Here is a 16106-nt window from a genome sequence, read left to right as displayed (position 1 = left end):
GACCTGTACGTCTCCAGGACTCGGGGGCATGCAGGTCGGATAGCAGCTGACCCTTCTCACTCGGGACACAGACTTTTTGAGCCGCTTCCCTCAGGCAGGAGGTTCTGGTCCATCCGGACCAGAACCTCCCGCCACAAGAACAGTTTCTTTCCATCTGCCGTTGGACTTGTGAACAGCTTATAAACATGCAACCATGCTGGTCTTCTGTACTCGTCACATCGTCACGTTATTGGCCATGTTACCATTACCTGCCATTTTTTTAGCTGGTTGTTTTATTCTATTTTTATTCTTATTGCATGTTCATGTTATATGTAGCACATTAGAACCAAAGCAAGTTCCTAGTTTGTGAATTGTTTGTTCACTGACAATGGCAATAAACCTTTTTCTGATTCTGATAAAGACAGCTGATTTATTTGATTTAGGGACAAATCACTCCTGTAGACAGGCTGGGGAGACATTTCGGCTCTTAGATTAATTCAGTTCGATTCCATTCTAGTTTATTTCTATAGCACCCAAATCACGACAAGAGTCGTCTCAAGGCACTTCACATAGTAAACATTCCAATACAGGTCAGTTCATGAAGCCAATCAGCCAATCAGTAAAAAAACTCCCTTTTAACAGGAAGAAACCTCCAGAGGATTTTGGCTCAGTATAAGCAACCATCTACCACGGCTCACTGGGGATCAAGAAGACAGAGCAGACACACACACTCACACACACACACAACATCAGGCTTGGGCGGTATTACGGTATTACCGTATACACGCAGTATTACAAAATAGCGACGGTGTCAGTTCCAATACCGTCATGAAAAACAGCTGTGCGACTTACCAGTTCCTCTATCCTCCCCATACTCCAGCTCTGCAGGGAGAGCGTGTTGGCTGTGTCAGAAAACGACCTCCAGCTTACAAAGTCAATAAAAACCACAATTCTAAAAAAGCTGGAGGCCAAGTATGAATCTGATTCAGTGCGCAAATTAATGCGAAAATGCACTTTCCTCGACCCTCGTTACCGTGGCAGATATGAGCTTGATGACAACACACTGGCTGAAATCAAAGCTGAATTACAGGCTGAGATCGTGAGCTTAGAGGGGCAAACAGCACCAGAAGCAGTGGCCATCCGAACCATAGAGGAACGAGCACAACCTGAACCCCCACGCAAAAAGATGTCTCTGGGGGCTCTCCTGCAAAAACAAGCCGCTGACGCTGCGCCGGAGGATCCCGTCAGCGCAGAGCAACGAGCTGGAGCTGAAATAACAGCGTACTGTTTGGAACCTGTTATTCAAGGGGACAAAGACCCTCTTCTCTGGTGGAAATATGCTGGCAGTCGTTTTCCCCAGATGTCACGACTGGCCCGGAGGTATCTATGTATTTGTGCCACCAGCTCACCATCGGAGCGGGTTTTCAGCACCGCAGGTAAAGTTGTTGGTCCACAACGTGCAAACCTGAACCCAGAAAAAGTAAACATGCTGGTTTTTCTGGCGAGAAGTCTTAACTAGATTTGCTGCAACATGCCGTAATGTTCAGACTCCTGTGTGTGTGTGTGCGCGCGTGGCCGTGTGACGGAGTTTTCTTTTTATAATTTTAATGCAGTTGTTTTGGTTGCAATGATTTTTATAATTTCAATGTTTATGATTATTCAACTGTTGTTGACTGTTACAGCCTATTTGCACTGTTTCATGCTGCTCATTGATAAGTTGTTCACTTGGTTTGCGCACAACAGCTGTCCTGGGTTTTATGTTGATTTATTGCTGTTGGACTGTTGACTCTTTGCACTTGTTTATAAGCTGCATTTTTTGTGTTAATAAATGTTGTCAATAGTATGTGAGTTGTGTTGTTATTTTTTTAGTAATTGTTTGGTATTCGGATTCAGAAAGGTGAAGGTCCACTTGAGGCTTACGTTATACTTTTTAAGTATTCACGGTAATACCGTATACCGGGGTAAAATTAAGTGGAAGTTAGACAGTATTCAAATTTGGATACCGCCCAAGCCTACACAACATATATACTAAGTAGTGTTTCTATGGTTACACTGTGATTTCTTAGTAAATATTTTATTTGTTAAGAGATAAACTTTATTGTATTTATCCTAGTTAATCTATAATTAAACGGGTAAACTATTAGTAGCACATTCAATGTCAAAGAGAGTAAAGTGTTGTCAGGAGAGGGAGAATGTTTTAGTGGTTAGCAGCTAGATGATGGCCCCCTCTATGAGGCCACCACAGCTCAGCAGAACATCATTGTAGCTTCTTCTGGGGAGAAAAACACTTAGAGAGAAAATAAAGTTAACAGCTGAAATTGCAGAAAATAATACAGTGAAAGAGTAGATTGTAGAAGAAAGTAGTAGAGTATGGAAAGTGGTCAGTAGGTCCTCCAGCAGTCTAAGCCTATAGCAGCATAACTACAGAGATAACTCTGGATAACCTAGTCCTTTAGATGGAGGCATGTTGGAGGCAGGGCAAGGGAGAGCCGTCTTTACAGACTGTACACTCCACCTCCTTCTACTCCCCCACTTGTCCAGATTTAGGCTAACATCAGATTTTAACCATCGGCCCTATCAAACAATAATGGTTTAAGCCTAGTCTTAAAAGTAGACAAAGTGTCTCTCATGGACTAAAGCTGGGAGCTGGTTCCACAAGAGAGGAGCCTGATAGCTAAAAAATCTGCCTCCCATCCTATTTTTAGATGTTCTCGAAATCACCAGTAAACCTGCTGTCTGAGAGTGAAGTGCTCGTTTAGGAACTTATGGAACAATTAGGTCACTGATGTATGATGGAGCTTGATTAATGAGAGCTTAATATGTGAGAAGGAGGATCTTAAAATCTATTCTGAATTTAAGATTAAGGTGTTGAAAAGTTAAATGCACTGCGAGGGGTTTCACTTTCGCTTTAACTACACATAAGTAACAGACACTAGTGGGTGCTAAAAACAAGCAAAACTGCCAAGTGTGCCTTTAAAGGTTGATATGTGGATTGATTTAATTAAAAGCTATATTTTAAAAAATTATACCTCCAAGGAGCATTAAGAGATGTGCAGAAGGAAGGTATAGTATTTCCTTTAAAAGCCATATTTTATTTAAAAAAATAATCAAATATCACTGAATTTATCTTTACATCTACCAGCCAATAGAGGGTACTATTATGTATTTCCAGACATTTCGCTCGACACAGCGAGGCTGGCACTGTGTAAAATGGTGGACTTGTCAAGCAGCTGCTTCTGAGCCCAGAAGATGTCGTTATCCTTCTCAGAAGAGGCGCAACCATAGGAGATCTAAAACTCGAGTTTAGGTGAAGTCTACAACAGATGGACCCAAATAAAACATTTTACATATCAGCAGCAAACCTGGTCTCCCAACGGCTGGACACCTTGTTCTATTGCTGCAACTACAACCTTCACACACTAGATGTTTTGGTGTTTGTGTTCCATATTCAACCAATCAGGAGATGGAGGAAGTTGTAGAAATTCAACCATCACTGCAGCCCTCCACCAGTCAGGACTTTATGACAGAGTGGCCCGTCAGAAGCCTCTCCTCAGTGCAAGACACATGAAAGCCTGCATGGAGTTTGCTAAAAGACACCTGAAGGACCCTGAGATGGTGAGAAATAAAATTCTCTGGTCTGATAAAACCAAGATAGAACTTTTTGGCCTTAATTCTAATCGGTTTGTGTGGAGAAAATCAGGCACTGCTCATCACTTGTCCAATACAGTCCCCATAGTGAAGCATGGCGGTGGCCACATAGTGCTGTGGGGGTGTTTTTCAACTGCAGGGACATGTCGACTGATTGTAATCGAGCGAACGATGAATGCGGACAAGTACCTTCTCCAGAGTGCTCAGGACGTCAGACTGGGCCGAAGGTTTACCTTCCAACCTGACAACGGCCCAAAGCAAGCAGCTAAAATAACGAAGGAGTGGCCCAGCCAGAGCCCTGACTTACACCCAATTGAGCATCTCTGGAGAGACCTAAAACTGGCTGTCCACCAACGTTCACCATTCCAATCTGACAGAGCCGGGGTCTCATTTATAAAGCTTGCTTACGCACAAAACGGGGTCGGAAAACTGCGTAAGCAACTTTCCACGCAAACTTTGGGATTAAAAAAAAATGGAGAGGAAAAATGTGTGCAACTTCAAGGTGACTAACGACCTGGCTTACGCACATTTTGGACGTAGAGAGCACCTGCAATGTTGCTGCTGAGAAGGATACAATTATGAATTCCAGCAGCATTATCACTTGTACCACTTTGTGCTCACACAGAATAAGCCACCCCACACACACACAGCCTGAAGCGCAGCCCCTGCCCCGACGTACGGAATATCAGCGGGGGGGCCTGCGTCAGACCAACACAGAAGGCATGATTTTCATCTTTTGTTTTCTTAACAATTATTTAAGTGTTCCTGAACTTTCAGTCAGGACATCACCTATTCTGTGCAGTTCTTCTCGCACTTCATTCACCATACCAGTCATGTCCCTCTGTGCCTGCAGGACGGTGTCAAGTAGCTTCCGGCCACTTCCAGGTGCGCCATGCGCCTGAGGCGCACTGGTGGGACAGGCTGACCTTGCAGACACATCTTCGTTCGCCGCCCGGGTGCTTCGTTGGACGCTTTGTCCAGAGTCACTGGGGCGACACATCAAGATTTGATTTTGTTTAATATTTTAAAGATGGACACATTTGATTTGTATTAATAAAAGGCTTAAACGTTACCAGTCACCTCTGCATGGTCAGTGTCTCCCTCCTTCTTTGGCACGATGACACACACGCTCGCCGGTCCAAGTACTGCTGAGATCCTAACGGCGAGCGGTGGGGGACCAGAGGTAGGGTTGGGCATCGTTTGATTTTGAACGATTCCAATTCCTCATTTCGATTCCGGTTCCTATCGATTCCCGATTCAGATTCTTTCAAGACATGACATGTTTTACATGAGCCAGCTAACCACGGGTCCTACTTGAAATAATCTTAACTTCAACATGAATTTAAATTCTATGAACAACAACATCACCTTCATTTAGACAAAAACATGTTTTGGAAAAAAAAGAAAAAGACTTGCAGCACAACCAGTGTGTTTGTTTCTGACCACAACCAAAGTGTGGAAGAAGCCTCTGGGATGAGAGGCTAAATGTCTCCAACACATCCAGAAACGTCCAGCTGTTTTCAGCTAAAACTCTCAGGATGATCATGTCCAGGATGACTGAGAACTACACCTCCATGCTGCAGCAGCTTCAGTCAGAACAGGAAGGGAAACTTAAATGTGGCTGTTGGCAGTAACAATCTAACAGATTTAAACATTAAAACTCAACAGAAATAGTTCAGAAAGGAAATAAAAAATGTTATTTATTATAATTATTTATTGTGGCAGAAGCTGGTGTCGTCCACCACAGAGAAAGCTTCTCTAGCATGATGACTTTAATTATTCTACAGGTTATTGTTCAGCCTTCTGACGCTCAAGCGGCTGTGTCTGACTGCTGACGCTCCGTGTGCGTTTTTATTTCTGCAGTGAGACAAACTCACCTCATACCATCCAGAGTTTTTTCTTTAAAGCTTCTACTAAATCCACAGTGTTGACGTATTTTAACAAGTTTCCTCTACGCTGCAGGAGTTAAAGTTTACATTACGGAGTAAAAGTTAGGCAGACACGTTTGTTTATATTTGGCCGCTGCGCACCGGGTGGGGGGAGGGGGGACTCGGTGCTGCACACAGACAGCAGGTGTGACCAGCTCTGAAAAGCGTTGATCACAATTTACAGATCACATTTATTTTTCATGGAGATCGGCCGCGGATTCCTCTTCTGGTCAGCATTTTAGGAATCGAAATAAAAAACTTTGAAGGAATCCGGGAAAAAGTAACAGTTTGTCCCGGTTCAAATCGATGCTCGATACCCTAATCAGAGGTGCCAGGGCCTCCGCCAGTGGCAGACACACTCTATCGGTGGGAAAACATCTTCATTTTTGTTTTTGTTTTTGCCTCCACCTTCAGATCTGCCGCAGATCTCTCTGAAGAATTCACAGCATTGACGGCTTCAGCAACGCTGGGCCACTCTGTGGATTTTCTCTTATTTGTTTTGCAAAAGCATTTCCTTTCATTTCTCCACCTCACCCACAAGTAGCTCAACTTCTGCTTTGGTGAAATTGCGCTTCCTTGATCTGCGGTCGTCATCATTAAGGGTGGAGTGTTGCAACGAGCCGGCTTATGTATGTGCATGAGATCCACAAGGCACTTTGCATTGACTATTTATGGCAGAAAGTGGGCGTGTTGAGGGCGGTATGTGATCAAGAAACACCTGAGAACATTTCTAGGTAGTTTGTGATTTATAAAGCAGAGATTGCATGAAGCTGTGCGTACTCCATGTTTTATAGGTCACAAGCTTACTTGGCGTGAGTAAATTTTTTTGCTGAGCTTAAGTACGGTTTTAGTAAGGATTCTGTGCAATGTTTTATAAATGAAACCCCTGGAGAGGATCTGCAAGGAGGAATAGCAGATGATCCCCAAATCCAGGTGTAAGAAACTTGTTGCATCTTTACCAAGAAGACTCATGGCTGTATTAGCTCAAAAGGGTGCTTCTAAATTCTGAGCAAAGGGTCTGAATACCTAGAACCATGTGATTTTTCAGTTTTTCCATTAGAAAAAATATGCATACATTTCTAAAATTCTGTGTTTTTCTTTAAATATAGGGTGCTGTGTGTACATTAATGAGGGCAACAAGGAATTTAATGTATTTTAGCAAATGGCTGCAATATAGCGGAGTGAAAAATTGATGGGGGTCTGAATACTTTTCGTACCTACTGTAAATACAACCATTCATTCACTGAATGATCTTCGTTCCTTCTTTTGTCAAGCTGTTATTTATTTTACTTATTAAAAATGGCTCTTTCATTATACATTACACCTTTTTCTCTTCCTACATTAATGAATAAATTAGAATCTGTCTTTTTGTAGATTTGATAACCCAGCAGCAGTCAGTCCCACTCCATCAAGACAACTGACTTTCAACTTCCTGCTTCCTGTGAATGCATGGCTTCTGCTGAATCCATCAGAGCTCTGCTGTGACTGGACTATGGGTACCATCCCCCTGGTAGAATCACTTCTGGACTTTCGAAACCTGGCCACCTTGATGCTCTACACATTTCTGGGACTACTGGCCCACCACAGCCTGCGCTACAGGCATACCTCAGCCAAGACAGTCATCATGGTGAGTTCTCTAAATAGTCTGGGGAATTTTTTAATGCATTTTTATTTTTTCAAAGGGGCTAACTGAACCGTAAAGAGTGTTCCTCTTGATGAAAGTAGAGCTTAATGCAAAAGTCTGAAGATTGACAGATGACTCTCTGCCTTCAGTAGTTATAGACTCTGGAAGTGACCATCTACTGTTTTTCATTTTTATTACAACTTATGTGGTTGCCACAAATCTGAAGATTTAGTTTTTATTAGAAAGTCTTTCCAAAATCCAAATCAATTTGCTGGTATTTAATAGCTGACTCACAACATTTTTTAACATGAGTTCTTTCTAAGGATGCTTGATAAGTAATTTTTGTTTACTGATATCCGATATATACCAAAATTGACTGAATCTTTATTTCCAATACAGGTGCTGGCCAGTAAATTAGAATATCATCAAAAGGTTGAAAATATTTCAGTAATTCCATTCAAAACGTGAAACTTGTACATTATATTCATGCAATGCACACAGACCAATGTATTTCCAATGTTCATTACATTTAAATTTGATATTCATAAGTGACAACTAATGAAAACTCCAAATTTGGTATCTCAAAAAATTAGAATATTCTGAAAAGGCTCAATATAGAAGACACCTGCTGCCACTCTAATCAGCTGATTTACTCAAAACACCTGCAAAGGCCTTTAAAAGGTCCCTCAGTCTTGTTTTGAAGGCACCACAATCATGGGGAAGACTTCTGACTTAACAGCTGTCCAAAAGACAATCATTGACACCTTGCACAAGGAGGGCAAGACACAAAAGGTGATTGCTAAAGAAGCTGGCTGTTCGCAGAGCTCTGTGTCCAAGCACATTAACAGACAGGCGAAGGGACGGAAAAAATGTGGTAGAAAAAAGTGTACAAGCTCTAGGGATAACCGCACCCTGCAGAGAATTGTGACGACAAACCCATTCAAAAATGTGGGGGAGATCCACAAAGAGTGGACTGCAGCTGGAGTCAGCGCTTCAAGAACCACCACGAGGAGACTCATGAAAGACATGGGATTCAGGTGTCGCATTCCGTGTGTCAAGCCACTCTTGAACATGAAACAGCGCAAGAAGCGTCTCGCCTGGGCCAAGGACAAAAAGGACTGGACTGATGCTGAGTGGTCCAAAGTTATGTTTTCTGATGAAAGCAAGTTCTGCATTTCCTTTGGAAATCAAGGACCCAGAGTCTGGAGGAAGAGCGGAGAAGCACAGAATCCACGTTGCATGAGGTCCAGTGTAAAGTTTCCACCGTCAGTGACGGTGTGGGGTGCCATGTCATCTGCCGGTGTTGGCCCACTCTGTTTCCTGAGGTCCAGGGTCAATGCAGCCGTCTACCAGGAATTTTTAGAGCACTTCATGCTTCCTGCTGCTGACCAACTTTATGGGGATGCAGACTTCACCTTTCAACAGGACTTGGCACCTGCACACAGTGCCAAAACCACCAGCACCTGGTTCAAGGACCATGGTATCCCTGTCCTTGATTGGCCAGCAAACTCGCCTGACCTTAACCCCATAGAAAATCTATGGGGTATTGTGAAGCGGAGGATGCAATACGCTAGACCCAACAATGCAGAGGAGCTGAAGACGACTATCAGAGCAACCTGGGCTCTCATAACACCTGAGCAGTGCCACAGACTGATCGAGTCCATGCCACGCCGCATTACTGCAGTTATTGAGGCAAAAGGAGCCCCGACTAAGTATTGAGTGCTATACATGCACATTCTTTTCATGTTCATTCTTTTCAGTTGGCCAACATTAGAGAAACAAACATTTTTTCATTGGCCTTTAGAATATTCTAATTTTCTGAGATACCAGATTTGATGTTTTCATTGGTTGTCACCTATAAATATCAAAATTAAACGTAATAAACATCGGAAATACATTGGTCTGTGTGCATTGCATGAATATAATGTACAAGTTTCACGTTTTGAATGGAATTACTGAAATATTTTCAACCTTTTGATGATATTCTAATTTACTGGCCAGCACCTGTATGCTGTCTCCTCTCATAATAAAAGAAAAACTAAAATATTACCAAAACCACATTTCTTCTTTCATGCATGCTTAAATTGTAAACATTGTCTTTGCAAAATTACATTTACTTCAATTTAAGTCTCATTCTCCCTAAGCGTGATGCTAAGATATCTTCGGATAAGAATAGCAAGCCTTGGTGCAGTGGCATGTCCAGATATTTTAAAATGGGATGGCCCAGGTGAGGCACAACTTTGTGCATGGGTGGCACCAATGGTTATGCTTTTTTGTTGTACCCCCAAGCCTTTTGTGAACAATGAAAAGCCTATTTAATGGTAAATTAGTGTGGTGGCACCTGGGGTGGCCAATCAGATTCCAAGGGTGGCATGTGCTACCCCAGGCCACCCCCTGTACACACCCCTGCATCTATGCCAGGTATTCTGTTGAGTGAAATGTTTGCGAACCACAGTTCTAATACACACGAATCTTCTTGCTTCCATCTTAATTCTGCTGTATTGTACATTTTGTGTTGCGGCGAAGAGATTTCATCTATCAATAACCCGTAGCATGCATGCTTTTCTCTGCAAACACTTAATGAATTCTGAAGAACTACGTAAGGATCTTTTTCTTTGGACTTTGGCTTCTTTTTCACCAACTTTCAGTTCAGTCTTTGTACCAGCATTGTGCCATATTCAAAGGAAAGTGAGCAAGTTCCAGAGCCGTGTCCAGGACTTTTAAAATGGGGTGGCCCATGTGGGGCACTTGTTCATGCATGGGTGACACCAATGATTATGCTTATTTATTTATTTGCACAAATCGTTTATTTAGGTTTTTTTTTGTTTTACTTTCTAGTGAATTTTTGAGTTTCACATTGCACAGTCACCATTTTTTCCTCTTCATCTTCTAGTTTTGTGGTGATTAGCAAGTCACTTCTTGTTGCATTACTGCCACCAACTAGAGTTGAGTGGGACTCTAAATACTATTTACGTAAATATGAAAAAATAATAAATAATATTAATACTACAGAAATGTTCTGTAGGCCTGGGCTAGTAAACAATGTTAAAGGTGCATGCTACCACACTATATTGGAGTTTTCAACCCAAGCCTTTTGTCGACAATGTAAAGTCAATTTAAACTGGAACTTGGTAGGGTGGCACCTGGGGGTGGCCAATCAGATTCTAAGGGTGGCATGTGCTACCCCAGGCCAATCCCTGGACACGCCCCTGCCTTGTTGCTACACGTAGCTACGTGATCTGAGGACACTGTACAATAATCACAAAGGGCTAATTTCTACTTCACAAGTTGTGCCAAATAAACTAAAATATCTCAAAAACTTTTACATCACATCTGTCATGTTTAGATATTTTGAGAAAGAGCGAGGGAGAGAGGAGAAGTAGCTGAAGAGTTTGATATTTAATATGTGTATGGAATGTAAAAGTAGGGTTATTAAGAGACTGAAAACCAGTCTGGCTGTTATTAGCCAAAATTAATGGTAGACCAATAATATCAGATATCCATAGTTCTTTCCTTCTGCTTTTATATACACTAAGTTTGTCCCGTGTCTGCACAACATATTGAAAGTACATCATAACTGTGCACATCATAAATATTGCAAATAATTGAAGAAATTGTTTATATAGTAAGTACATTTTATTTATATAGCACTTATCACAAAGTGCTTCACAAAGATCAAAACAAAATAAAACAGTCATAAAATTGTAATGATCTCAAACAGAAATAGATTAACATCAGAAAAATAAAGGCATACAATTATTAAATTTCATAAACAGATGAAAGATTACAATTTTGAGTTAAAAATAAGAAAATAACAGGTTTAGTTAAAAGCAGCTTTAAATAAAAGGGTCTTTAGCCATTTTTTTAAAGTGTCCAGACTGTCAACGCTGCGTAAGGATAAAGGAAGATCATTCCAAAGTCGGGGTGCAACAGTGAAAGGAGCGATCACCTCGACTTTTATATCTGGTCTTGGGAACTTCTAGAAGGTTCTGGTGGGTGGACGTGAGGGTTGGAGCATAAGGCTTTAACAGTTCAGTAATATAAGGAGGAGCTTGACCATGTAGAGCCCTGAAAGTTATAGTCAGGACTCTAAAATGAACTCTCAAGTTAACGGGTAACCAGTGCAGAGACATCAGAACGGGAGTGATGTGAGTTCTTCTGTTTGCTCCAGTTATGAGCGTCGCTGCAGAATTCTGGACCAACTGAAGGCGGTCAGGGATTTTTTGTTAAAACGTGTGAAGAGTGTTACAGTAATCTAGACGGGAGGAGATAAAGGCATGGAGAACCCTTTCAAGTTCATGTTTTTGACACCAACCTTCGCAGTTTGGAGATATTTCTTAAATGATAAAAACCGTTTCGGACCAACGTTTTTGAATGGCCTTCAAGAGACATTGACTGGTCAAAAACGACACCCAAATTCCTTAAGTTCATCTTGACCATATAGTCCCTCTCAAGATAATAATCACGAGGGGCTTCACAAGAGCAATAAATGATTATTTTTTTTAATAAATAGCAGCCCCTGATTGTATGCCAAAACTTAGTTAGATGCAGTTAGATGACCATCTGCTGTCCTAAAATGTCCAGATGATAAAATATATTTGCATAAATGCTAAACCACAAAGACAGTGTTGTGATAGATACAGATTATCACAATCCATCAGTCCATTTTCCTCTGCTTTACCAGGGTCAGGTCGGTAAGGCAGCAGCCTAAGCCCAGAGAATTTCCTTTTCCCGGCCACTGGGGCTAGCTTCTCCGGGGAAATCCCAAGGTGTTCACAGGCCAGATGAGAAACATTGTCCCTCCTGCGTGTTCTGGGTCTTTCCTTAGGTCTCCTCCTGGTTGGACGTGCCTGGAAAACCTCACAAAGGAGGCATCCTAACCAGATGCCCGAGCCACCTACTCTCAATGTGGAGGAGCAGTGGATCAACTCCGACCCCCTCCCAGATGACCAAGCTTCTCACCCTATCTCTAAGGGAGAGCCCAGCCACCCCCAGAGAAAACTCACTTGTATCCGCAATCTCATTCTTTCGGTCACTACCCAAAGCTCAAGACTTTAGGGAAGGGTAGGAACATAGATCGACCAGTAAATTGAGAGTTCCTCCTTCTGGCTCAGCTTTTTCTTCACCACGACAGACTGGTACAACGCCCACAGATAATTATAGTAACAATAATAATAATAATAATACTAATGCATTTTATTTAAAAGTGCCTTTCAAGGGACACAATGACACTTTACAGCAATAAAATAACAGCAAAGATTCAACACCAATCCGCCTATTGATCTCGCGCTCCATCTTTCCCTAACTCCGAGATACTTAAACCCCTTCACTTGAGGCATGACCTCACCCATGACCCGGAGAAGGCATTCTACCTTTTTCTGACACAAGAACATGGTCTCAAATTTAGAGTAGCTGATTCTCATCCCAGCCACTTCACACTTGGCTGTGAACCGCCAGAGATCACGTTCTGATGAAGCCAACAGGATCACATCCTCTGCAAAATACAGAGACCTGATCCTTAAGTTACCAGAACAAATGCCCTCAACACTTTTGTTGCTCCTAGATGTAGAATTGGTGACAAAGGGCAGCCTTGGCAGAGTCCAGCTCTCACCGGGAACAAGCTGACTTACTGCATTTTTAAGTTCTTTTTTTAACACAGAAAAGGTTTTTTTTTTTTTTTTACCTTGCTGACCATTTTGACCACTCCTGCGGTCCTCATCAGAGCTAGCCACTAATGGCGGTGTCACTTCCTTCTCCATTAAGAAGAAACACACAGAAGGAATATACAAAGGAAGCCTGACTTACTGCTGGCAATGCGGACGAAGCTCTTACACCAATCATACAGGGACCTAACAGCCGTATTGAGGAGCCTGGTACTAGGGGTAGACAAATAAATAGGTCGACCCAGGCTGATATTTACCATTTTTGGTGCATCGGCCAATATTCGTCTTTGCTAAAGCCGATTTACAGACAGGCGCATCCTCGGGCAGCCCGTTGTTGTTGCAGAATTGAATTTAAATGTATTTTTATGTTCACTAATAACATCTGCATCATTTATTTAGATGTCTGACTTTAACACTGAGCAGTGCAAAAAGTTAAAATTTCACAGTTGGTTAAATTCAAAGTTCAAAAACTGATTCAGCTTCAGAAACGCTGTACGTCAACCGAAGTTATTAATGACAGTTTAGCCTGAAAATAAGGTGGAAAAAGTCTAGATATTGGCCCTGAACATCTGCCCGTAAACATTTGCAGTACATATTGGCAATAAAAAAAAAACATCGGTCCACCTCTGCCTGGTATCCCATACTACCGGAGTACCATAGTATTAAACAATGTTTCAATTTGCTTTATTCTCAAGGGGATTTTTCAGCCATTTTCAAGTGTTTGGGTTTTTTCTGTGCGAAAAATAGAAACAATGTATAATTAATCGTATACGTTGTATAATTCCTGAGTAAACTCAGTGTTCTGAAACTAGTGCAGCTCAGACGGGTGTGAGTTTCTGTGACTGATGTGATGTTATTTCATAACTTTTTACATCTCTATCTGTTTTGCATTACACTGCTTTTACTTTCAAATTCAGTTTTCTGTTTTTATTCTGACTGCAGTAAAAGATTGTATGCATGTTACTTACTAAAACTTTGTATGACTCTTGGATAGAACCCTTTTAGTTTAATTTAAGGCCCACATGATAGATAGTGGTTTAGAAGGTGGGCATTGCATTAACTAGACAAAGGGCAGTAGTCAGGTAAATTCATGTTTATTACAGCAGAAGATTACATCAAATTCTGCATATTTTTTTACTGGAATGTCATGTTTTCCTAACATAATGCATCCCGGATTTGGTATCTTGTGAAACGGCTATGCTAGTGAGCAGTGTTCCGTGAATCCCTAACAAATAGCTGTAATAATGACAAATTAACAAGCTGATTCACTTCAACAAACTTCTGATGAGTAGATCAAATCCACCTGAAAGTCATCTAAAAACACGCTGTTGCTTGACAGAGGCAGGGAGGATGAACTGCCGCATTCTTCAGTATACAGTCGAGTGATGGCATTGTGACAATTTTTACATTCACATGCTTCCATTTCCTCATATGATACAAATTAAGGCTCTTCAATGAGTGAGTTTAATATCTTCATTTATAAATTTCCGTTTGCTATGTAAACACTGTGGCTCTGTTTTACTCCCCAGCTCTGACACAAGACGTTCTTTAAGCCCCTCAGAATGATTTGAAAAGGCTCCTAGGATGTAACCAGTTTAGCAATGAAAGAACCCGTTGTGTTTTTACACAACCTCATTTCAGGGGCAGAGAACTGGCAATACCAGATACAGCAGAGGACGTGGTTTCGTTCCAGCAGGCACGTCCACTTCTTCATGGACACGGCAAACACAATTATGGTTTCTCCTGCTAAATAATATTCCGGATCAGCATATTAGCTAACGATGAAAGCAACCATTATTCTTGTCCCGGCTTTCATCTCTGGACAGGCTAGATTAAATTTTTTTTTTCAGCTCTCTGGTTCACATAGTAACAAATCATCAGACAACAAAAGTAAATCAAGGTAATTACCACCAACAAAACGCAGAGCTTCAGCTTAACATTTGAGGGAGAACATGGGTGGTTTTTGCTCACAGTGGGACGCAGAAACAAATTAGCATCTGTTGTGCAACAGGCTAGTAGTTGTCAGAGGCCAGTGAACGTCCTCGCAGCCTTTCTCTAAAGCTTTCATTTGCAGAAAGAGCAACGCGAGATAAAGTCCGCTATGGGTTGAGCAGTGTTTAAGCCTGATTTATGCTTCTCCGTCTGCGTCAGTGCGGAGACACGCAACGCCATTATCCGTCCTTGCGTAGGGCTCCGGCAGGCACGCAAGTACGTACGGAGTCGCGCCCACTTTTTTAAACATCCGTCGAAAGAGACGGATTACACAAGCTTGTGATTGGTCAGGACGCCGCTGTTGTTTACAGCGCCGCCATTGCAAAGAGAGCCGAGGATAACTAGCGGCAGACACGGAGAAGCTTGAAGAATACCTCGCGAAAAAACTCTAAAAATATGAACGTTTAATTCTCCCGTGACTGGAGGAGTGAAAAGATGCGCAGCAAGCGTTTTATTTGTGGACGGAAATGACAGGAAACGTGGGTTTAGAGGTGGGGAGCGCATGAAGAGGTGGGAGAATGAGAGACAAATATGTCCGTGTTAAAAGTCTCTTATATACACAAAAAACACAATATAAACACACTATCTTGGACCGATACATGACAGGATACCACAGAACAGCGCTACGCCCTCTGTTGACCTGCCGGGCACTTGCTTTGCAACACTCTCCAGGTGACGGAGAAGTATGAGAGCAAAACGCTTCCGTCAATCCGTGCGTGTCTGTCCCTTGCGGAGCTGACGGAGAAGCATGAACCAGGCTTTACTCTGTTTGCAGGAAACCTTTTATAATATGTTGCTTAAGGTTAGCGTGTCACCTAAACCTACTTAAAAAGAGTTTGACGTGTAGCTTCGGATAAATGGTTTCCACTGGGAAACCCTGCTTACAGTGGCTACTGGTTTTATATGAAAACAAAGTGGTATGACCACAGGTAGTTCAACATGAAACTTCTCAAAGTAATCATGCAAGCTGCCGCAGAATGTAGCTCAAGACAAATGTACTTTCTAAGTTATTAATCTTAAAGATGGATGTCTTCCTTCCACTAAGTTTTTCCAATTACTCACACATCCTCAACACCCACTTATTTCGCCCATTTTTCAAAACATATTTATTTCTGAAATGAATTTGTTATTTTTCAACTCCTCCTCCAGTTAACTTCATTATCAAATTATTACTCTATCACTAATATCATTTCTGACATTTTGTATGTTCAGAGGGAATTTCACACATATGCAAAATCAGTTAGATCTGTTTTACTGTGTTTCATCTCCAGA

The 16106-nt window shown here is 41.8% G+C and overlaps 1 protein-coding gene across 1 annotated transcript in view; it reads left to right on the top strand.

Annotated features, from left to right (window-relative positions):
* Nucleotides 1–16106, top strand: part of tmtc3 (transmembrane O-mannosyltransferase targeting cadherins 3) — a 79652-nt gene that overhangs the window by 48529 nt on the left and 15017 nt on the right. The window contains exon 7 of the mRNA XM_015963806.3: nucleotides 6930–7182. Coding sequence (XP_015819292.1) covers nucleotides 6930–7182 — 253 coding nt within the window. The remainder of the gene's footprint in view (nucleotides 1–6929; nucleotides 7183–16106) is intronic.

The sequence above is a fragment of the Nothobranchius furzeri genome, chromosome 4 (assembly GCF_043380555.1).
Source record: "Nothobranchius furzeri strain GRZ-AD chromosome 4, NfurGRZ-RIMD1, whole genome shotgun sequence".
In the NCBI taxonomy this organism is placed as follows: Eukaryota; Metazoa; Chordata; class Actinopteri; order Cyprinodontiformes; family Nothobranchiidae; genus Nothobranchius; species Nothobranchius furzeri.
Note: the sequence above shows the minus strand (reverse complement) of the source record. Positions and strands in the feature narration are given on the sequence as shown.